Source organism: Haliotis cracherodii, unplaced genomic scaffold (assembly GCF_022045235.1).
Source record: "Haliotis cracherodii isolate W230 unplaced genomic scaffold, xgHalCrac1.p SCAF_11, whole genome shotgun sequence".
NCBI lineage: Eukaryota > Metazoa > Mollusca > Gastropoda > Lepetellida > Haliotidae > Haliotis > Haliotis cracherodii.
This window is the reverse complement of record NW_027266266.1, coordinates 20,696,462-20,719,748: the sequence shown is the minus strand read 5'-3', so window position 1 is coordinate 20,719,748 and position 23,287 is coordinate 20,696,462. Positions and strand designations below refer to the sequence as shown.

The 23,287-nt window shown below is 40.0% G+C and overlaps 1 protein-coding gene across 2 annotated transcripts in view; it reads right to left on the bottom strand.

Annotated features, from left to right (window-relative positions):
* Positions 1–23,287, bottom strand: part of LOC139456316 (ubiquitin carboxyl-terminal hydrolase 32-like) — an 85,918-nt gene that overhangs the window by 46,789 nt on the left and 15,842 nt on the right. Inside the window, exons 2-13 of one of the 2 annotated variants that reach the window (XM_071237948.1) lie at positions 15,964–16,091; positions 14,441–14,546; positions 13,189–13,307; positions 12,141–12,300; positions 10,611–10,742; positions 9,731–9,838; positions 8,880–8,995; positions 7,006–7,080; positions 4,757–4,840; positions 3,070–3,131; positions 1,903–2,008; positions 807–1,184 (exon numbers count right to left, since the gene is read on the bottom strand). In XM_071237948.1, the coding sequence (XP_071094049.1) occupies positions 807–1,184; positions 1,903–2,008; positions 3,070–3,131; positions 4,757–4,840; positions 7,006–7,080; positions 8,880–8,995; positions 9,731–9,838; positions 10,611–10,742; positions 12,141–12,300; positions 13,189–13,307; positions 14,441–14,546; positions 15,964–16,091 (1,574 nt within the window). The remainder of the gene's footprint in view (positions 1–806; positions 1,185–1,902; positions 2,009–3,069; positions 3,132–4,756; positions 4,841–7,005; positions 7,081–8,879; positions 8,996–9,730; positions 9,839–10,610; positions 10,743–12,140; positions 12,301–13,188; positions 13,308–14,440; positions 14,547–15,963; positions 16,092–23,287) is intronic. The other variant, XM_071237949.1, reaches the window with a different exon arrangement.

Below are 23,287 nucleotides of genomic sequence, written 5' to 3'. Positions count from 1 at the left end.
TATGTGAATTGGTGACAAGGACATAGTCGTTATCAATGGTGACCCTACCTTATGTGAGTTGGTGACAAGGACATAGTCTTTATCAATGGTGACCCTACCTTATGTGAGTTGGTGACAAGGACATAGTCGTTATCAACGGTGACCCTACCAATGAGAGGGTTGTTATGAATGACAGTCCTACTGATGTGAGCTAGTGACAAGAGAGTTATCCATGACGACCCTACCTTATGTGAGTTGGTGACAATGAGAAATGGCGACCCTACCTATGTGAGTTGGTGATAATAAGAGGGTTGTTATCCATGGTGACCCTACCTTATGTTGGTGACAATGGCGACCCTACCTTATGTGATTTGGTGACAATGAGAGGGTTGTCAATGGCTACCCTACCTCGTGTGAGTTGGTAACAATGAGAAATGGCGACCCTACCTTGTGTGAGTTGGTGACAATGATAGGGTTGTTGTCAATGGCGACCCTACCTTATGTAAGTTGGTGACAATGATAGGGTTGTTGTCAATGGTGACCCTACCTTATGTAAGTTGGTGACAATGATAGGGTTGTTGTCAATGGTGACCCTACCTTATGTGTGTTGGTGACATTAAGAGTGAGTGAGTGAGTATTGTTTTACGCCGCTTTTAGCAATATTCCAGCAATATCACGGTGGGGGACACCAGAAATGGGCTTCACACATTGGGTGACATTAAGAAATGGCGACCCTACGTTATGTGAGTTGGTGACAATGAGAGGGGTGTTGTCAATGGCAATCCTACCTCGGATGAGTTGGTAACAATGAGAAATGGCGACTCTACCTTATTTGAGTTGGTGACAATGAGAGGGTTGTTGTCAATGGCGACAGGTCTTTGTGGGGGGCCTGCGGCCACCGCATGCTGTTTCCGCTTCATCTTGGGTGACGGACTGGGACTCCGGTTCATGGCGGCGGCGTTGTCCACTGGGTTGAGACTATTCTTCCTGGGGCTCCGAGAGCCGTGGTTTGTTCTGGGTAGACTGTTGTAAGTTGGGTGGGTAACGTGGCTGTTCAAGGTGACCTGTTCCGTGGAGCTGGTCTTGCAGTTCACCATTATGACATTGTCATCTTCCCAGGCCAGGGTGCTGTTGACTCCACCCTTACCTTTGGCAAATTTATGCTTGGACACAGGTGTGCCTGTCGCACTGTGGTTCTCGTTCAGCTGCAAGCACAGGCAAGAGGCAGGGAGTGAAATAACAGAGAAACTTACTTCTTTTTCTTAAACTGAAGCTATGTTCAGGGATGTGAGCAGGTTTTCCCGTGAAAAAAAGAGGAAAAGTATAGGCATGCTGCCCCCCAAGAAAAATTTTAAACATTTGATTGCATTTTAAGCTACTTCGTTCAGTTTGGACAACATTCATACCAAGAAGTCTGAAAGTACTGATTTAACTTTGAAAAACAAGACAACCGTCGCGAATTGTTCGGTTTTTTATCATATATTTCGGAGTGCTTCTTTTAAATCTTTGATTATATTTTTACGCGGAAGATGATTTTTTTCCGATGACTACTGTTTTAAAAAATGTGATTTTCCGGGTTTCCGCAGAGATTTCACATCCCTGTATGTTACTGAAGACGTGACGGTACTGGATGTTTTAGATGTTTCTTCATTTGTAGTTGAACCCCACAATATTCCAGCCATAAAATAAAAAGACATTTGAATAATCGAGACAATCCAGCGATTGACGTCATCCGATGACATGCATCAACCAAGTCAGGGAACCTGACCACCCGCTCCCAAAAATCGTCTCTTACGACAAGCATGGGTTGCTGAAGACCAATTCTAACCTGGATTTGCATGATGGGAAGTTTCAGCTGGAAACTATTATATGTTAATGTAGTGAGTAGGTTGTTGATTTGAATGAATAACATTGGGTACTTACATCTCCATTAACGTACTCCAGCCACGTGTTCCACCACTGCATGCTGATGAGGTAACACACCTGGCCCACCTGTAACGACTTGCGACTCTCTCGCTCTAGCCATGACCTGGTGGACAACAATCACAGTATCAACTGTATCATGACATCACAATAAACTGCAAATGATTACGTTCCAATTAATTGGCTAAACAAGCCATTTCCTTTCGTATTTATATTTTTAATGAACTGACGAAATATTAGGTCACTTCCACTAACAGTCTACTGTTTTCTGATTGGCTAACAACAGAATGGGCGGGGCTTGTGCTGCATTATTGCGCTGAATGTCACCGCTTTTGTATGGTTGTCTACATTCTAGTGAGTGTTAATAATTTAATATGAAATCTGTTTAGTTATTATTGTTGCCATATTTATTAAAACAAACTTACATCAATATTTTTGGTATTCATGGAAGCATTACCATGACAACCTGAGTGCAGTACAGATTTATAGAGCGTGCACACTGATTTTTATATTAAAACCTCCATAAATGTCAAATTTTAGTTAAGCACTAAACTAAACACTAGCCTGACTTTATCATGTATGTCTCTTTTGTTATAATAATAATAATAATAATAATAATAATGATGATAATAATAATAATAATGTGCACTTATAATGCGCTAGCCTCCATGTAGCAGTTCATGCTCAAAGCGCTACATTATTACCCCGGTCAGTGGATCAGTGAGCACTCGATTTTCATTCTCAGCTCCCTAGAGAGTTTACAACCCAAAGCTGCCTGTAAGGCGCTAGAAGGTTGACTGTCACATTACCTACATCCTACCGGGTACCCACTCACTGCTGGGTGAACAGAGGCACATTTTAAACAAAGTCACTTGCCTAAGGAGACACCACATGTGGTACATGGGCTTTAATGCCACACTCTGCAATATTCCGGCTATATGATGGCAGCCTGTAAATAATCAAGTCTGGACCAGACAATCTCATCTCAATTATTGGGAGTTTAAAGTCATAGATTTTGATATGATAGAATACATGGAACACCAGTGGGCACTCCCTTTTGCTGAAAGAACCATCAAAATTAAATAAGAGATTGTCTTGAATTACCCAAGTCAATCTCTTATTTAATTTTGAATTACCCAAGTCAAGATTTGTATAATGAATACTCACTGAATTATTTTGCCCTCTTCGTCTCGCCTTTGAGGCTTCAGGCCAAGCACCACATGGCATATCTGCACACAGGAGAAGCAGGCAATGTTAGCTTGAAATCCTTAGTATCCTTTCAATATTTCTTATTAGTCTTCTGTATATCCACAAGTGTACAGATCATCAACCACATCGTCATTATCATCCACATCGTCATAACCATTCACATCATCATCATCATCATCATTCACATTATCATCATCATCCACATCATCATTCACATCATCATCATCATCCACATCATCATTCACAGTGTCATCATCATCCACATCATCATCATTCACAATGTCATCATCATCTACATCGTCATAACTATTTACATCATCATCCACATCATCATAATCCACATCATCATCATTCACAATGCCATCGTCATCCACATCATCATAACCATTCACATCATCATTCACATCATCATCATCCACATCATCATTCACAATGTCATCATCATCCACATCATCATTCAGTGTCATCATCATCCACATCATCATCATTCACAATGTCATCATCATCTACATCGTCATAACTATTTACATCATCATCCACATCATCATCATTCACAATGTCATCGTCATCGACATCATCACAATCATTCACATCATCATTCACAATGTCATCATCATCCACATCGTCATAACCATTCACATCATCATTCACAATGTCATCATCATCCACATCGTCATAACCATTCACATCATCATCATTCACATCGTCATAACCATTCACATCATCATCATCATCATTCACATTATCATCATCATCCACTTCATCATTCAGTGTCATCATCATCTACATCGTCATCCACATCATCATTCACAGTGTCATCATCAACCACATCGTCATAACCATCCACATCATCATCCACATCGTCATAACCATTCACATCATCATCATCTAGATCATCATCATTCACAGTGTCATCATCATCCACATCGTCATAACCATTTACATCATCATCCACATCGTCATAACCATCCACATCATCATCATCCACATCATCATCATTCACAGTGTCATCATCATCCACATCGTCATAACCATTTACATCATCATCCACATCGTCATAACCATTCACATCATCATCACCCACATCATCATCATTCACAATGTCATCATCATCAACATCGTCATAACCATTTACATCATCATCCACATCATCATAACCATTCACATCATCATCATCATCGTCATCCTCATCATTCACATTATCCACATCATCATTCACAATGTCATCATCATCCAAAATCGTCATAACCTTTTACATCATCATTCACATCGTCATCATCATCCACATCATCATTCACATTGTCATCATCATCCACATCGTCATCATCATCCACATCGTCATAACCATTTACACATCATTCACATCGTCATCATCATCCGAATCATCATTCACATCGTCGTCATCATCATTATAATCCACATCATCATTCACAATGTCATCATCATCCACATCATCATCATCCACATCGTCATCATCATCCACATTGTAATCATCATCCACGTCATTATCATCCACACCGTCTTCATCCATGTCGTCATCATCATCCACGTCATCATCATCCACATCACCCACATTGTCATATTCATCCACATGCGGACTATGTGACATCTAAAAGAATTACACCTACAAGTATTGCCTGCCTACCTGACTAAGCAGATCCAGGAAGTCATCAGTGAGTGTATTATTGACTGTCCACACCAGGTACTCTTCCATCGTGATGAAGCCGTCCTGTGACACACACAACAGGGCAATTAGCAGCTACTCCAACACATGCAACATGTCCAAGGATCAGCTTATATGGTCAGTGCATTGGCTCGACAGGTACACATTAAGCAATACCAATTTTTGTTTGTTTGTGGATTCAACCAACCAGAGCAAAAAACCCATATCGTTAAAATGAGCTACACAATTTTATAAAAAAGTAATATTCTGACCAACCCAAAATAAACATGGCAAATGGTTTGTAATTCATACAATAGCAAAAGTATTATGTACTCAAGTCTGCATCTACCAACAATGCTAAGCAGTCACATTAAACTTTCTCTACAAACATGGAAACATTATCAGGACTGGGACTTGAACGCATGATCATAGCATTCTGGTATTCAAAAGAGACGTAACTCTGCGCATCAAATTGCGTCTCTTTCGGTGAATGAGCCACCTTTGCCCCACTAGGGTGAAAACAAATGAAGGTATATCCTTGTCTCCTTCTACGAGCAGCAATGTCCTTCTGACTAAGGGCTCAGTTGGTACCACTGTGATTTTGGTTTGGTTTGTTGTTTTACGCTGCATTCAGCAATATTCCAGCTATATGACAGCAGTCTGTAAATAACTGAGTCTGGACCAGGCATTTCCATTATTGATATTATGAGCATCAATCCATGCAATTGGGATTGATGACATGCTTCAACCAAGTCAGTGAGCATGACCACCCGATCCTGTTAGTCGCCTCTTACGACAAGAGTAGTTGCCTTCTACGGCAAGAACTGGTTGCTGAAGACCTATTCTACCCGGTACCACTGTGAGTGACTGTTGAGTATTGCACTGCTTTGACCAGTTACACCACGGAGTGTCAACATATTACAGGAGGAAAGGTCAAAGTGATATAGGTCATAGACGTTTACCACTTTGGAGAAACCCACTTGCATTGGTATGGTGCTAACAGTTCAGATTCTATAATCATTACAGTGGGATTTGAACCTATGATCAGCAGATCCTGGACATCAAAAGGGACACAACTCTTCTCAGCAAATTGAAACACCTTCGACCAGTCCCCATGCACCAGATGCATTGCTAATATTCTTACACAACACTGAAATGGGAATATTACAACAAAGAAACATCTCCACCATCTCCACCATTTGTCCACAACGCCACAAGGGAAGCAAGCATAGTAAAAATACAACACCAATGAAACGTATTTCTACATGACGGCAACTAAAGAGATATAACATCAGCAAAAGCATTAGAAAACTCGTGACGAAGAAATGAACCACAAATACAAAATATACACACAATGATCAGCACAAAACATTTGGAGCATGGCACAACGAACATAAAATATCTTGATCAACTAAAAGAGTAGCTCTGAATTCTGGTCAGAAGGCTGACATGACACGTTCATGGGCTAATCTGACTTGAGTGTGAGTCTATGTTTTGAGTCCAGTACTTGAATTGTCAATGAACAATGTACTGTCACTTGCAAAATTTCCTGACTTAATTTGTTCCCAATAAAGAGCTATTTCTCTTTAAAACCAAGAGAACCTTTTTTTTCTTAGTCTTTAAGATTGATGGATGTGCTTAGAGCCCAACACTATATCACCATACTTTCAAAACAATTACAACTGTCATACATTCCCCTCCATAACCCATTCTTATAGAATCATAACTCATAGTTACCCAACCAAGAGAAGTAAGACTGTTCAAATTCCTTCAATCAAATGTCTTATCAAATTGACACCACTGGGACAGTCCATGTCGAAAGGGAAAGGTAGGACAATTTAGAAGCTTTGTTCAACAAAGCAAACTTTCTGTAATTACTATCACACTTTAGGATCACATAACGATAATGAAACTCTGAGATGAGACTTCTTTGGCTTTGACATGCAACTATTCAATACATGCAAGGTCTCTTATCACCCCTTCAATGGAAATGCACTCAACCAACATGGCTGCAAAATTCAGGGCAAGCAACTCCTGATGTCATGCTGGAGTCCACCGGGGTGATGTCCCCTGAGTTTTGCAGGTGCATTTAACCCTACTGTGGTCAAAGATGGCCCTTATTTCACACAAGTATTTCAAATCTGATGACTACAGTGACTTACAGAAGCCAGATATTTAAAGATGGACTACCACTGCTAATTTATATGGCCATGCAAAAAGTGAAGCTCTACCTTATCAGTGTCTAAACTTGACATAATCTCATTGGAAACGACCTCAGGGTCAAGGACAGGCATATCTTCTGCTTCCTGTAAGAGGTACAGAGAGGAGTTAAGAGAAAGTCCAGATGATGCAATGATCAAATAATCAATAGAGTTTCAGCCTTTTGTTTTTAAGTTCAACAGAATAATGATTTAATTTATTGGGTCAATCACTTTTTAACAGTAGCTTAAAGCTAGTTTACAAAATATTACATGAAAAACATTGTAAAAACTTAACTTTTCATATTCCAAAAGTCACCCAAAATATGAATGTGAAATTGACACCCCTGTAAAGATTAAAACAAATGTCTTGCAGTATTTAAGACCAAAATTCTTGACTAAGAACAAGGTCAATGCTGTTTGTCGATCCTAAACTATCATATTAAGAACTGATCAGAAACTTTAAGATGCTACACAATCTTAACAGCTGAAGACATTAAGGCTGAAACTCTGGAGACTAAATCACCATGGCTCAATGGGGGTGTTATGAGAGGGAGGGCGCCTACATAGGTGCACTAAACACAGAAATTATAATTTAAAAAAAAAGGATTATTTGTGAAACTTGATTTAAATTACAAATTTGGTGATATACTGTAAGCTTTGTGCTGAAAAGACTGTACAAATTGTTACAATAATGCTTGCAGACAAACTAAAAAATATAATACTTCAGAGAAAATTTAAAGTAGGACATTAATATCTTAAATATAACATGTGCAATGAAAGTGCAAAAATATTTAATATTCCATATTAAAAGTCGCATATATTTACATGATCAGCATGTTTATCAAAGATCATTTTTCATGTCAATGATGAAACCTAATTTCTGCCATAGAAAGAAATGTCATACATCCATGTAGGGGTATATAACATGTCCAAGCGCCAGCCTGGCCAGAACAGTCAGTGCCAAAGTCCGAGCAGGAGTTAACAAGCAGATTATTTTCTTGCAAACAATATGGAATGGACATTTTTTGTAATAAGATCTTGTTTACATCAGGAAGATCACAGGGCAAACAGAGTATTAACATCATTCTGGTTCCAGGCACAGGACATTGACACTGGATGTTCTGAATAACCCCATAGAAAACAAAGTGGTCAAAATGTTGCAATATCACTTCTGAAAAAATATTCTTTGACTTTTTGTATCAGATGATTGAGCAATGTGCTAAACACAGCTCCCATTCCTGGGTATTTAAAATGAAGAGTAAATGCCATTGGCTACTCATGTCACTGAAGACAGCTTAAATGCTGAACATTTTAATTCCATTAAAGAATATTTCGTTCAGGAGTGACATGCAGATTTCTCGTAGGGCAGCTAGGGTGGAAGTTCCTAGGTTCTACATTCCTGACATCGGCACACAGAGCTGAAGATCCCACAGATGAAGATATCAACTTTCACCTTCTTCTTGTACCAGTCTACACCTCTTAATAATTTACTTTGAAGAAGCATTCTTTTATCGAACAATTTATACTTTTTATTACACTTGTTAAATATTGCATTGATTTCATGAAAACATGATCACTTATGCATGTCCTGTCACCGTTTCATTACAATCACTTTCATAAAAACATAATCACATATTATCAATATTTCATCAAAATGATTAATTTCAAAACATGAATTATTGAAATATTTCACAACCTAGCATTAAGCCTAAACCCCCATAACAGAAAAAAATTGAAATATAGACTTTTGTTCATATTAAATAGGTGTTAATATCTCTTGTGAGTTCTGTCAACTTTGTGCAACGAGTCTGAAACACTACAAGCAACGACTGAGATCATTTCAAAGACTGAGGTGATTTCGAAGGCTGAGCTCATTTCTAGTGCTGTCGTGACAGGCAACTGACCAGGGCGGCAGGGGACTTGTACTCTCTCCGGACAACGTCCAGTGCAAACAGCATTGACTTGACATCCTCCGCTGACAACTTGCCGTCATGGTCCTTGTCAAACACCTTGAAACAGACTAAAAAACAGACGTCATCATGTTCTCACAGACACCACTACATTGTAGTCAAAGGAATAAGCACCAACATGGTCTTAGTTTAACAAAAAGAGGTATAAATATATACACTTCTCAAAACAAGTTAAATAACACCCACTATTGGAAGGCTGTGTGTTAGAATACTCACCAAAGTGAACTAAAATGAATCAGGTTATATTGGTTTGTTGGTTGGTTTATTGTTTAACGCCACACTCAGCAATATTCCAGCTATATGACGGCGGTCTGTAAATAACCGAATCTGGACCAGACAATCCAGTGATTGATATCATGAGCATCGATCCACGCAATTGTGATCGATGACATGCATCAACCAAGTCAGCGAGCCTGACCACCCGAACCCGTTAGTCGCCTCTTACGACAAGTATAGTCGCGTTTTACGGCAAGCATAGGTTGCTGAAGACCTATTCCACCCCGGATCTTCAAGGTTATCATATTAAGCGCCCTGCCCCAATGAGCACCACTGACCAACTTGTAGACCAATCTGTAAGTAAGCATTATAAGCACCCCCTACCAAGACCGAAAATTGACGATGAAGTCTGTATTTTCTTGACGGTGTAATCAACATTTTCAACTGAAAAAAACAAGAAGAGCCTGATCCCAACAAGAGGGAAATTAGCGAGAGTTGAATCGAATCCTTAACTGAAAAGTAAAAGCGTGCTGCCAAGCAACTGTGAGTTGATGCTACTTGGGACTTACACTTCTGTCTCTCTGTGGAGGGTCCCCTACAGCAGGCGGAGATTCCACAGGCCATCTCCTTGAAGTCAATGTGATTGTCGCGGTTTTCATCAAACGCCAGAAATAAACCTGAAACAGATGACACCCATAGTCGGGATCATGTTATATGTCCCTTCTATTACAGTACTCTGGACACATTCTCACCAAAACATTGGTTCAGAATGGATGTCACCTTCTCAATCATTAACATCACCAATTCAGCAAAGAATTTCTTTCATTCATGACTGTAAAATGATTGGATGACTCTTCAGAGCATCATGTAATCAGAATCAGACTCAAAACAAAGTGAATGGGTCCAGCGTATTATTCATAAGGCTAAAAATAATAATATTCTTGGTTTTCTGGCACCGCCCGCATCATCATAAAGTCGCACCTTTTATTTCCATTTAAAAAAAATCTTTGAATATTCCGCGTCTTGAACACATGACCCCAGCAGTGAAATGCTACAATACTTAAGAACATGATTTTGCCGAAATAATTGCAAACAAAATTTGGTTACAAACTTGCTTGAACAACCCCCCCAAAAATAAACCACCGCTCGCCCGCACTTCTTTTTCAAAAGCCATTGCCCGAGAACTAATTCTTGTATTTTTTAAGCCTAATAGAATGGGGATATATTATTCCAGACAGTAGTGGATGTACTACAAATGGATGTAGAGATTCCTGTGCTGCATCCACCACCAGCCGTTTACTACTCTTGTCACTGACAAACACAAAGTGTTAACCAAATTACTCCACAGCACATTTCCCACAAGCAGTTTACATTACCAAACTACAAATTTTGGGAAATCAGGCAAATAGATTTTTGAGGCTCATAATATGTTCATTGTAGAAGAAATACCTTCACAAAGTATCTCCGGCAGAGGTGGACACACAAACAACTTGAACGTGTCGAGATCAAATCGGCCACTCTTGGACTGTGCCTTGAGAACCCAGTAGCGCTTCTCTAGCTCGCTGATGTCCGTCTCCTCCACTGCCAATCAGGACACGACCACACATCAAAGAGGGACTACTCTATATACCATTAGTCTCACAGGTTGTAATGTCTTTATCTGATTCACACTTGCTCAGCGGTGAGGGAGTGAGAAATCTGTGCTACCTGCCACTTGTAGTAACATATCTTCCATATCAAGGAAGGGAGACAAGGTAGACAAAATTTTATGGATAACAACTTCTTTAATACTGTAAAAAGTGACGTTTCGGTAGTGATCCTTATACCGTTGTCAAGCAAGACTGAAAGACATTGTACAGAACATATATAGTAGGTAGAGGATTAACGATATTGACACCCACTTCACCAGCTCCAACTCCCTCAACAGACTGCTAAGAGCTAACGGCAGGAACACAACCAAACCCCATGAGCCTAAAGGTGTAGTTTACAAAATTGACTGCAACTTTGGACAATCTTATGTAGGGGAAACATCCCTATCAACACCAGAATCAAAGAGCACAAAACCTCAACCATTAAATTAATATTATCCTTCCGATGTCAACACTTACTCATATATGCAAATGTTGTTACTGTTAATCCTCCACCAACTCTATATATTCTGTACAATGTCCCTCTTTCAGTCTTGACAACGGTACAATATCTATACATTGCCATACCCAGAGCTCGAGATAAGCTTTTAGTGTTGTGGGTATTTTACCCATGCATTTTAAATCATTGGGTATCAGTAATTCTATCTGGGTATTCAGATTTCTGTTACCCACTTGTTTTTACACATATGGGTATTTAAGTTAAATATTTAAAAACCCTATTCATCTAGTCCCTGCAAACTGGTGTCGTGTGGGTTCGAGAGCTTTATAGGACTCAAAAATACCACGATACTTCCACAAGAAACTGATGTAACTGTCATCGTGGAGTTTGGCAAGGTTGACTGAATGCCCGTTTATAATTTCAAAATAAGTTGCTGATTTGCTAATCGAATATGCAGTGTTACTTCACAATGTTTTGATGATACTCACAAGTTTTATTTTTTAGGCGTATCTGTAATGTTCGTTGTGTATTTGATACGCTTAGATTTTATTTTACTGAGTATTTCTGCATTTCTGATGCGTATTTTACACAGATACGCAGCTTATCTGGAGCTCTGCATACCGAAACGTTGCTTTTTACAGTATTAAAGAAGTTGTTACCCATAAAATTGTGTAAAATTGTGTAGTAATTTCTAAGTAATGCCTATCAAACAATTTAAGGAAGGGAGATGCTTAAGGAACCAATGATTTAACCAAAAGGCTACCCAACTGCCCCATTTTGCTCTAGACTAGAGAAGTGTGCTGAACTGCACTGAAACTGGGAGATTCCCAACATCAGTTTAACATTAACTTTCTATACATAGAGCATAACATATACAAGTAAAGTACTCACAGTGTGTGACGCCGGCAAGTGTCTGGTAGAAAGTGGGTGTGTCCATGTCATTGGACAGTGAGATCGTGCTAGGCTCCATCAAGAGCCATGTGGTGATGATTGTTGCATCCGGATGTGCTCGCACCCAGTTGTAGAAAGCGTCAAACCCAACTTGATCACTCTGCAGAGAAAACAAGACCGGACTCAAAATATCCACAAACGTTGCAATTCATATTGTATAATCATGCTTATGTCATGGCTTGTAGATTTGACAGTTACTTCACTGAGAATACAGTTTAATGCTTAATGTTACTATATTTCATTGGATGCAAAGCTAAAACCCTCAGAAATGAAGAAAATATAACTTTAAAAATTCCCAATTTTAAACAAAGAATGTAGTTTTTCCCAATTGGTCTATGAAGTGTACTTGGTTTGAAATCCTAGATAAATCCCTTTGTAAGTAATTCACACAACCTGTAGTTATTTTTTTAACTTTTAAAGTTTTTAGAAAGAAGTACTTGTTAAATGTGTTTCCGCCCAGGGTAGCAGAAAGCCCCTGACATGAAGCACAACTTATCAGTACATCTTCTACATTCTTCTCACTCACACATTCACTCTACTAATACAAACATACTGCATATATCAAGTATGCATAAACTATTAAAGCTTATATATCATATTGCAGTGTAGGAAAGTACATGGTCTAAAGCATTAAAGTACAAAACTAAAATTAAATTGAAAGCTGCTCCTCCTTTTTCGAAAAGTTGATGATACAGCATCCAAGCAACATAGAATTTCTGTTGACTACCTGTCTTGAAAGCAATATCTTTTTTAATGTTGTATCGTGAAAAAGCTTCCTTTTTTATAAACATGAAAATATGGTTTTATATTTTGGAATTTGCATCTATAAATATAGGATTCTGCAATTAGTAAAACTAAATCAAACACTTCTCTTATGTTCTCTTTAACTCCAAAAAGTATAAATTCTGCACAAAATGTCCTATTATAACCTGTATGTAAAATGCTACAGATTACAGATGACCATCAAGATAAAACACAATGATCTGACCTCTCTGAACAGCGATGAGAGAGCAGTGGAGACCTGTCCCTCTGTTTCTAGGATCCGTCGATCCATCTCATCCTTCTGTACGAAGCTGTAGCTTTCATCAGCATACATGCCAAAGATTACTGGAAAAACAGACATACAGCAATAAGGTTCTGTTGGTTGTTTAACGCCGCACTCAGCAATATTCCAGCTATATGACGGTGGTCTGTAAAAAATTGAGTCTAGACCAGACAATCCAGTGATTGATATCATGAGCATCGATCCAAGCAATTGGGATTGATGACATGCATCAACCAAGTCAGCGAGCCTGACTAACGGATCCCGTTAGTCGCCTATTACGACAAGCATAGTCACCTTTTACAGCAAGCATGAGTTGCTTAAGACCTATTCTACCCCGGATCTTCACGGGTCAATATGGTTCTGTAGCTCACCTGACTTATAAAGAAATAATCGTTGCCAAGTTTAAATTTGGACTGGAAATTTGTGAGCTTTATTGGGCCCCAAAGCTGGAATCATTCATAAAGCTTTACAGACTGCAGTTTCAGAGCAGATGTCATCAATGCAGTAAGACTAAAAAAAATAGGGGTAACTGAAGGCCAAAGGTCACAGCTTGATAAAAAAGGAAACTCTGAATGTTATTCGGTATACCACATACTGTATTCAACATAAAAAGCGCCAAGCTCTAAAAAGCGCCCACGGCGATATTTGCTAATATATTGGCTAGTGAACAATCTCAATTTGCACCCCTTCCGATTGATCAATGTACACAAGACATATTTATTCGTGTATAATACTCACTCGTGTGTTATATGCACCCATAATTATGAGCAATTAAATCCTGGAAAAATATATCAGTCGTATATATACATTACAGGCTGTCAGCATAAACCACAAAATTTACGATCTTTCAACTCTTTTTTCTTTCACCAAAATAATATTCTAATATTTCTAATTTTGAGAGCGCTCTGGGCGCTTATTACGTCAAATACGGTACTGGCTACCACTCAAATCTCACAATGACACATTCAGAAATAGATGAGTAATGACATTTTAATATGGCCACCGTGGCAGTCGTGTTTAAAATCAGATGGGAATTCTTTCAGCACCGTTTAGAGACACCACAAGTTGGGCATCTTTCATTCAAAGTTTAAGCTCCATAGTCCTTGTAGTTTCAGAGACATTGAAACTGCAGTGAGACTGGAGTGAAAATAGTATGCCACATGCCTATTTCAAGCATCTTGGGTATTATACTCACATTTGATCTTCTCCTCGCGGGTGCCCTTGGTGAGAACGACTAGACCACACAGCAGATCCTTGTATGACAGGCCCTTGCTGATGCCACCTATGCCCTTGTAGATCAGCTGCAAGACCAGGGGAGATAACTGATGAAGCTTGCACAGAGGGAGATAACTGCTTCTCCCAACAAGGAAGATAACTGATGAAGCTTGCACAAGGGGTGATAACTGCTACTCCCAACAAGGAAGATAACTGATGAAGCTTGCACAAGGGGAGATAATTGCTTCTCCCAACAAGGAAGACAACTGATGATGTTTGCACATGGGGAGATAATTGCTTCTCCCAACAAGGACGATAACTGCAGATGTTTGCACAAGGGGAAATAATTGCTTCTCCCAACAAGGAAGATAACTGCTGATGTTTGCACAAGGGGAAATAATTGCTACTCCCAACAAGGAAGATAACTGCAGATGTTTGCACAAGGGGAAATAATTGCTTCTCCCAACAAGGAAGATAACTGCAGATGTTTGCACAAGGGGAAATAATTGCTACTCCCAACAAGGAAGATAACTGCTGATGTTTGCACATGGGGAGATAACTGCTTCTGCCAACAAGGAAGATAACTGCAGATGTTTGCACAAGGGGAAATAATTGCTTCTCCCAACAAGGAAGATAACTGCAGATGTTTGCACAAGGGGAAATAATTGCTACTCCCAACAAGGAAGATAACTGCAGATGTTTGCACAAGGGGAAATAATTGCTACTCCCAACAAGGAAGATAACTGCAGATGTTTGCACAAGGGGAAATAATTGCTACTCACAACACGGAAAGATAACTTCTGATTTTTTGCACAAGGGGAGGTATTCACTGCTGTTTCCACATGCACAAAGTGAAACTTTTACAAGTCTGGCTTATGTACGCAAATCCTTTTTACTGCCACAATCATTTTCCACATTTCAAAATTATGATTATGTATCAAATTAATTTAATACTACATTTACTTGATCAAAATGCCATTGTGAATGAAAAGTAAACCTCTAGGTGGGACCTCCTCAAAAAGTCGTCTCTGACAGTATGCAACTGACTAGCATTGATACCAGTTTTCGTTCAAGACCATAGCATTGCCACAAGTCAGCATCAATGTTATTTATGAAAGTAGGGAACATACTTCCAACCCAGACAATCTCAAATCATAAACAAAGCTCTTTCTTATACAGTGAATTTGCTAGGTACAAGTGTCATTAGGACGTTTTCATGATTTTAGAAAATTTTAGAAAACAAACCGATCTGAAAACCATTTGTCACCATCCTCCACTTGCCAGACTATTTACATCAAGAGTGATCAGTATGTATACAATATGAAGAGAAACAATGCTCTATCTCATTGCAGGACACCTCTTATTAACATTCCAGGTTATAGTGTAGGGAATGAGTTTTAGCCTGCAAGGAGTTATGTTAGAGGCACCCAATATACAATTACGGCCCTCAGAAAAGCACTACTAGCATGGTTGTCCAAACCACAAACTGGAAGTACGGCTTACCTGTGCTAACTTTGGAGGAACGCCATCCCATAAGACCTCCCTGATAAACAGGTTCTCTGTCATGTAGCCTCCCAGGGTGGAGGCTCGCTTGAAGGCCTCCTTGAGCCGCTTCGTCTCATTGTCATTTACTGAAATGTAAAGAAGCCAGTTCAGTTATGATCACTCCCTGCTCCTTTGAGATTCAAACCCGGCTGTCTTTGTGTCTGTTTGCTATATTTATGTGACCTGTGAAGATTCGGGGTAGAATAGGTCTTCAGCAACCCAAAAAGGGACTATGCTTGTCGTAAGAGACTAACGCAATCGGGTGGTCAGGCTCGCTGATGCATGTCATCTATCCCAATTGTGTGAATCGATGCTCATGATGTCAATTACTGGATTTTCTGGTCCATCATATAGCTGGAATATTGCTGAGTACAGCGTAAAACAACAAACAAACAACCAAACAAACTATATGAATGCACCAGCTACTGGGCTAACCAATCTCATTAAATCACATTTTATGCCAATACCTCAGTTTATCAAAATCAGTCAAACCCTCAACAAGATGTTGTGTCAGCATGAAGTCTTCAAAAGTCTTACTGCATGCGAGCAAAATATTGGGAGCCCTTGTGGTACAAGAGCATGAGTTTTCATGCGACGATAAGATACACGATAAGTTGGGTTTTTTAACAACAAAAGACAATACACTTGCTAATAGCAATCATGGTTTAAGTTTAATCATTAGTCGCAAAATGTGTTGTAATTACAGCTAGATTTACCTTTTGAACCTGCTCTGAAATATTTATAGTCCAGAAGTTTCCACGAGGTTTGACATAAATATGCTCATCGTGATACGAATCATATCATGACCTATGTATTGTGATAAATATCGTATCATGACCTTGCTGTATCGCTTCACCCCTGTACAAGACGCACACTCTGTGGTTGAAAAGGCACACAAGGATAGGCGAGTGATACATCACTGATTGTCGGATCCATCTTCAAACTTGGTGAATTGAATGTGAATAACCAATCAACTAGACCATAAGCATGATAAGCAGCTGTAATTTAGGAAATTTACTTTCCTTTCCATCAAGATTGAGAATACTTTCTGAATCGGAAGATTTTTTTTATTAATCATCACGATCAAACAGTCATCACACAAGTATTTCATCGTTCCAAAGAACATCTATAATCTGCTACATATAAGGAACAATGCCACAGTGTATTTAGGTCTACAAAGATAAGATACGAGTTTCATGTGCTCCCTTCAGCATGCTACGGGGAACTTGTTTTCCCCAGGTCACTGTGCCCTAATGCATGGAACTTGAATATAACGTGAATATCAAAGGTAACCACTAATGTCATGCTACATTCTCAATAGAATCAACAGAAAATACAGACATAAATATATGTTAAAAAAATGTTAATCATTAATTTTTCATTCATATTTATCCATTCCAAATGCCATACAAATATCTATTCACTGATTCACAGGAGTTCATAGAGTTTATGTCATTGTATACGAGTGTGTGCTAGAATCTGATGGGTTGTTAAATCTTTCCGAATTTTCACTTCATATGAACACTTTTTCTCAACATGCTCAATCCCGAATTTTGAAAACATCATTTGGCTTGACAAAATGGAAATATGTCAAACAAATCTTAAATATGAACAATATTTATCGGAACAATTTTGATGTTAGAATGGTTTTTTTTTCCACATTTTGCAAACATGGCTAAGAAGGCAAGTTCAGTTATATTACAAAAGCATTGTATCTGCTAATGCGTTGGGGTCAAAAGAAATTTCTAGGCATAGAATACTCAATAACATCCTCCCAGGGTCCCATTCCACTAAGCAATATTAGTGCTAAGATGATCGTAACTCCAATACTTTATCATACACTGACAGTCGTAGATGGACAGTCGTTTTGGGAACAGGAATTTCAAACCAGCTTCTGCAAATCCAAGGACATGGTGGACGTGCAAGTAAACCTTCACTGAGAGTCGAGTCTGGACCAGACAATCCAGTGATTGACATCATGAGCAGCTATGCAGCTAGGATACTGTGACATGCATCAACCAAGTCAGCAAGTCTGACCACCCGATCCAGTTAGTTGCCTCTTACGACAAGCATAGTCACCTTTAACGGCAAGCATGGGTTCTCTGCCTGGATGGTCACGGGTGTAGGAGTGTATGTCAAGGTACTCATCATGCTATGGCAATGCTACTGCAAATGCATTGCAGGGATAGAGAAGACTAGGAATGGGTATTGCAGGTTTATCATGTAACACAATATTTTGCGATACACAAGGCTGTATTGTGATTCATATCACGCTATGTATAATTATAAAATTTGAATTCAGAAGCAATCTGAAACAGCAAGGTATGAACTGAAGTTCCTAAATGGAACAAAACAAGATGCTGGTACAATATTTGCCCATCTTGGGGCCCTGGATGCATGCTCCGGGGCAGTGTAGGTATTTGGCAAGTGTATAACATTAAACACATGATAAAAATGGCCATTTGAAATCACCAGATATACCGAGGATTTAAAAATGATATTGTGATGTGTAGTGGAAGGAATGAACCTCAATTTACTAAAATACCAGTAATACTGAACACCCTTAGAAAAAGACCCATGTGGATCCTGGGTAATATTTTGGTCCCCAGCTACCTATGTTGGTTGTAAGAGGGCGACTAAATGGATCGGTTGGTCACATGTCACGTTATTGTCTGGATTCAATTAATTACAGATTGCAGTGATATAGCTGGAATATTGCTGAGTGCATTGTTAACATGGTTAAGCAAGAGCAAGTTGACCAAGGGGGAATTTAATCAGCCAACCATTCTGTCATTGAGACCGTGTGGGTGGAACGTTTTAAGCTCAAAAATCCACCTCAGTTCAAGTGCTCTCCTTTTAACTGTGGTGTCATTGGACTCAGGGTTTTCCTTGAGTTGTGCTATGATGTTATATCTAACATCTTTAGTGCTGTGATCATCACTATTAAAGTGATTAGCTACAGGTTTGTCTTTTTTGTAGCTGATGTCTGCAAAGTGTTCTTTCAATCTAGTTTGAAATTCTCTTTTGGATTCTCCGACGTATTGTTTCTTGCATTTGTTGCAAGTTAACAGGTAAACTATATTTTTACTTGTACATTCAAACTTGTGGGTTTTGAATGTTTTGCCTAGTGTTGAGCTGCGGAACGTGTGTGTTCTGCCTAGGGAGTTGCAGATTTTGCATCCTTCTCTTTTGCAACTCTCATTGACGAAGTTGACTACCTTGCCGCTGATTTGCGGTTTGGAGGGTGGGTAGTGTAGTACTGTCCTGACAAGGTAATCCTTAAGAGTAGGATTCCGTCTATAGGCCGAGACATGGGGAATTGAGAAGCAACTTTTGCAAGTGTCAGAACCGGTGAGTAGGTGCCACCGATTTCTGATGATCCTGTTGAGCTCCATGTTCAAGGGATTGTAATCGCTAATAAGCACCTGTTTCCTGATGGGAGCAGGTTTGGTAGATCTTTGTAGGATTGCATAAGATCTGGTGGTAAAGACACTGCTTTGGTCTCAACGCCGGTGTTGGTGGGGATGTTCCCAAAAGTTATCCGTTTCCTTTTGGAAGGATTGCCTCCATCTTGATCTAGATGGACATCAACTTCTATTTCCGTGTTGAGGAAAGTAGAGCTCTCGAAATTCGAGACGGACGGAACCGGCGTGATAAGAGTCGACATACCTAAAGGTGTCGCAGAGATAAATAGATAAACTGACTGGTGGGGGCTTCACCAGTAGATATAAAGCTAAATGTAGCAATAGTGGTAGTGACTAGTTTCGCACAACTTGTGCTCATCAGACTAATTTGCTAGGGGCGTGTGCGTCCTTATATACCTGAATAAACAAGCGAAGTCATTTGTTCCATGATGTGTAAGCCTGTCATTGGTTGTTTATATGACGGCTAAGTGGTGTGTTGTAGTGACACGTCGTTATTAGGTCGCCGGTGATGTGGGGTAAAGTGTCGTCGCCGGTATTTAGCGATTACGCGTGAGCTCCCGTGACTTATAGTGGTCGCCGGTGGTAGCTTCGAAACTGTGGAGGGTGTACATGGACCGGTGGATCGCCGGTTTGGGTATGCCTATGGTACAAAAAAAGAAGTTATTTTTGGTCGCCGGTGTTATTGCCGGGTGAGTGAAGGTGGCCTGGGTTGGTCGCCGGTGGCGGTCAAAAAGTGGTCGCCGGTTTGAGAGGAGATGACTGGAGGTTCGCCGGTTTTCTCCAGACGCCTATTTGGTTGTGGGGGTCGTTACTAGAACATGATTTATTTCTAGGTTTATAGTTATATTTAAAGCAAAGCTCTCAGAAGGCAAGGGTACAGGATTGTGTCCTTGGTGAACATAATAAATGTAGAATGTAAAAAATTGTATGTTAAGATGTAACATACTATGGAAAAAAAACGAAACAATGGAATAAAAGGTGAAAATAAACACGTGTTGTGTTTTGTTTTTTATTTTACAACGAAGAGGAGGAAGTTGTAAATAAAAAGTCCCAAAATGGAGGAGGAAGGACAACGTTGGGGCACACTAGGTGAGTTTTCAAACTGATTGTTGAGTGAGCTGGTCACTGGTGTTAAGAATGTCCTTATGGCAGCTCCGGGTTAGAGTTCCATAGATCTTCTAGAGTGGTATCAGGTGGGGCGACTGTATTACCGGCTTGGTTGTTTTAGATGTTCCCGATTTTGTTGAGGGAACACTTTCCACGGCTCAGTGTCGAGGTCGCCGCCTGCAGTAACAAAATGGTCCCATTTGGTGAACGGTGGCACCGGTATCCATGGGAATGGAAATTGATAGGTGGTGGTGGGGAGACTTTCACTCACATTTTTGTTGTTGTGGCATAGTATGTTACATCTTAACATACAATTTTTTACATTCTACTTTTATTATGTTCACCAAAGACACAATCCTGTACCCTTTCCTTCTGAGAGCTTTGCTTTAAATATAACTATAAACCTAGAAATAAATCATGTTCTAGTAACGACCCCCACAACCAAATAGGCGTCTGGAGAAAACCGGCGAACCTCCGGTCATCTCCTCTCAAACTGGCGACCACTTTTTGACCGCCACCGGCGACCAACCCAGGCCACCTTCACTCACCCGGCAATAACACCGGCGACCAAAAATAACTTCTTTTTTTGTACCATAGGCATACCCAAACCGGCGATCCACCGGTCCATGTACACCCTCCACAGTTTCGAAGCTACCACCGGCGACCACTATAAGTCACGGGAGCTCACGCGTAATCGCTAAATACCGGCGACTACACTTTACCCCACATCACCGGCGACCTAATAACAACGTGTCACTACAACACACCACTTAGCCGTCATATAAACAACCAATGACAGGCTTACACATCATGGAACAAATGACTTCGCTTGTTTATTCAGGTATATAAGGACGCACACGCCCCTAGCAAATAAGTCTGATGAGCACAAGTCGTGCGAAACTAGTCACTACCACTATTGCTACATTTAGCTTTATATCTACTGGTGAAGCCCCCACCAGTCAGTTTATGGTTAAGCAAGAGTTTGCCACTAACGAGGCTTTATTCCCCACCCCTGTTGCAGAATTTATGACATAATTAAATCTAAACAAACCCTAAGGTTTTTTAACTGAGGTGGAACTTGTAAAAAAAAGAAGAGTTTGGAACTTAAGTCCATCTAAACATAGAGACATAAAAAATCAAAATTTCAAAAATTTCTAAATAGCAAAAGGCACCAGTTCAGCATGTACCTGACAAACCTGCAAAGTTTCATGAAAAAATATTGAACGCTTTATGAGTTATGCTCCAGAAACTAAACGTGATGGACGGAGAGACGGAGCCTGTTTCTATATCCCCCGCCATCTTTGTTGGGCGGGGGATAAAAACAACACAGAAAACAGGGCTAGAAATGTGTTGTTTTCAAGTGTGCCGCAGGCAGCTCACAAAGACAGTGGGTTTGAACTTAGGAACTCAGTAATCTCGTTTCAGCAAGGCTAGATGACTCTTGTAAGGGTGCCCTTAAGCATAATGTTCAGGCACCAGGACCTAATTTATCTGTGCAATCGGCACTAAAATACAAGTAATGTCATGCCCTTCAAAATAGCTGTACTACAGTTGACATTGTATCTTTCCGTCCCCTGAATGAGTGAGTGAGTGACATCTTCCTGAGACAAAGTGAGGTGAGGTGATATGGGGTTTAACGTCGCGTCCAAGATTATTGCACTTATATAGCGACGTGCATGCACGTGTATGTGTGTGTGTGGCTGCTTGTACTAGTCCGGACTGATGCTGATTTATAGTGCTAGCACACTGAGATACCATGCCACAGTTTAACATGAATACCCCACTCAGACACAGTATACTTACTCCGAGCCGACCAGTCCTTGTTTTAGCCCCTTAATGCCGTGCGCCAGACAGGGTAACAACAAGTACCATCTTTTAACGTCTTTTGGTATGACGCGGCTGGGGATCGAACCCCGGACCTTCTGCTCTCCGGGCGGACGCTCTACCATTAGAAAACGGAGGCGGTCCTGAGACAAAGTAGTTAAATTACTATAACTTTGACTGGACTACTGAGTCTATGCACAGTCCAATAAAAAGATCTGCCGTGCAGATTACAGTCAATTGTATTGCCCACTGCACTTTGACAGATATTCATTAAAGATCTTGATTATCAATCAATTGTCTTGATTCAGCACCGCCATTATGAGAGGGGCAAATTCAAGTGATGTGGAATCTGATTGTCAATAGGAGGGATATAGAAGGGACATAACTCCTAATAGCCACTGGTGGCGCTACAATTAAGCCTTGAAATTCCAGTCTAGATTGGGAAGGGTGGAAACTGGACCTTCCCAGTCGGTTAATTCCATAGCGTCGGTGAGTGAGTGAGTAAGCATGGTGAGTGTCATTAAACGGTTGCTAGGCAGGTAACGCAAGACCCGTTTCTTACTCTTGCTTACTGTCATGAAAGACTGCCTCAATCTATTTCAAGGCATAAGCTTTCTCATGATCCAATTGATTGATTAGCCATTCTAAATGATTCATAAGAATACCACTCTAGTATATTGATCCCTGCTGTGGTGAGCAAGTCATCCCACATGGTGTCTCACTTAAACCGTGGATATCAGCTTGGCTCTACAAATGTCAAAACATTTCCGTTGAGTCAAGAATAACTTACACAACTTAGCAAATATCCATTCACTGATTCACAAGAGTTCATAGAGTTTATGTCATGCCATGACAGATTAACTGTAGTAACATGAAAGAATCAGGTAGTCATGTCATGACACATTAACTGTAGTAACATGAAAGAA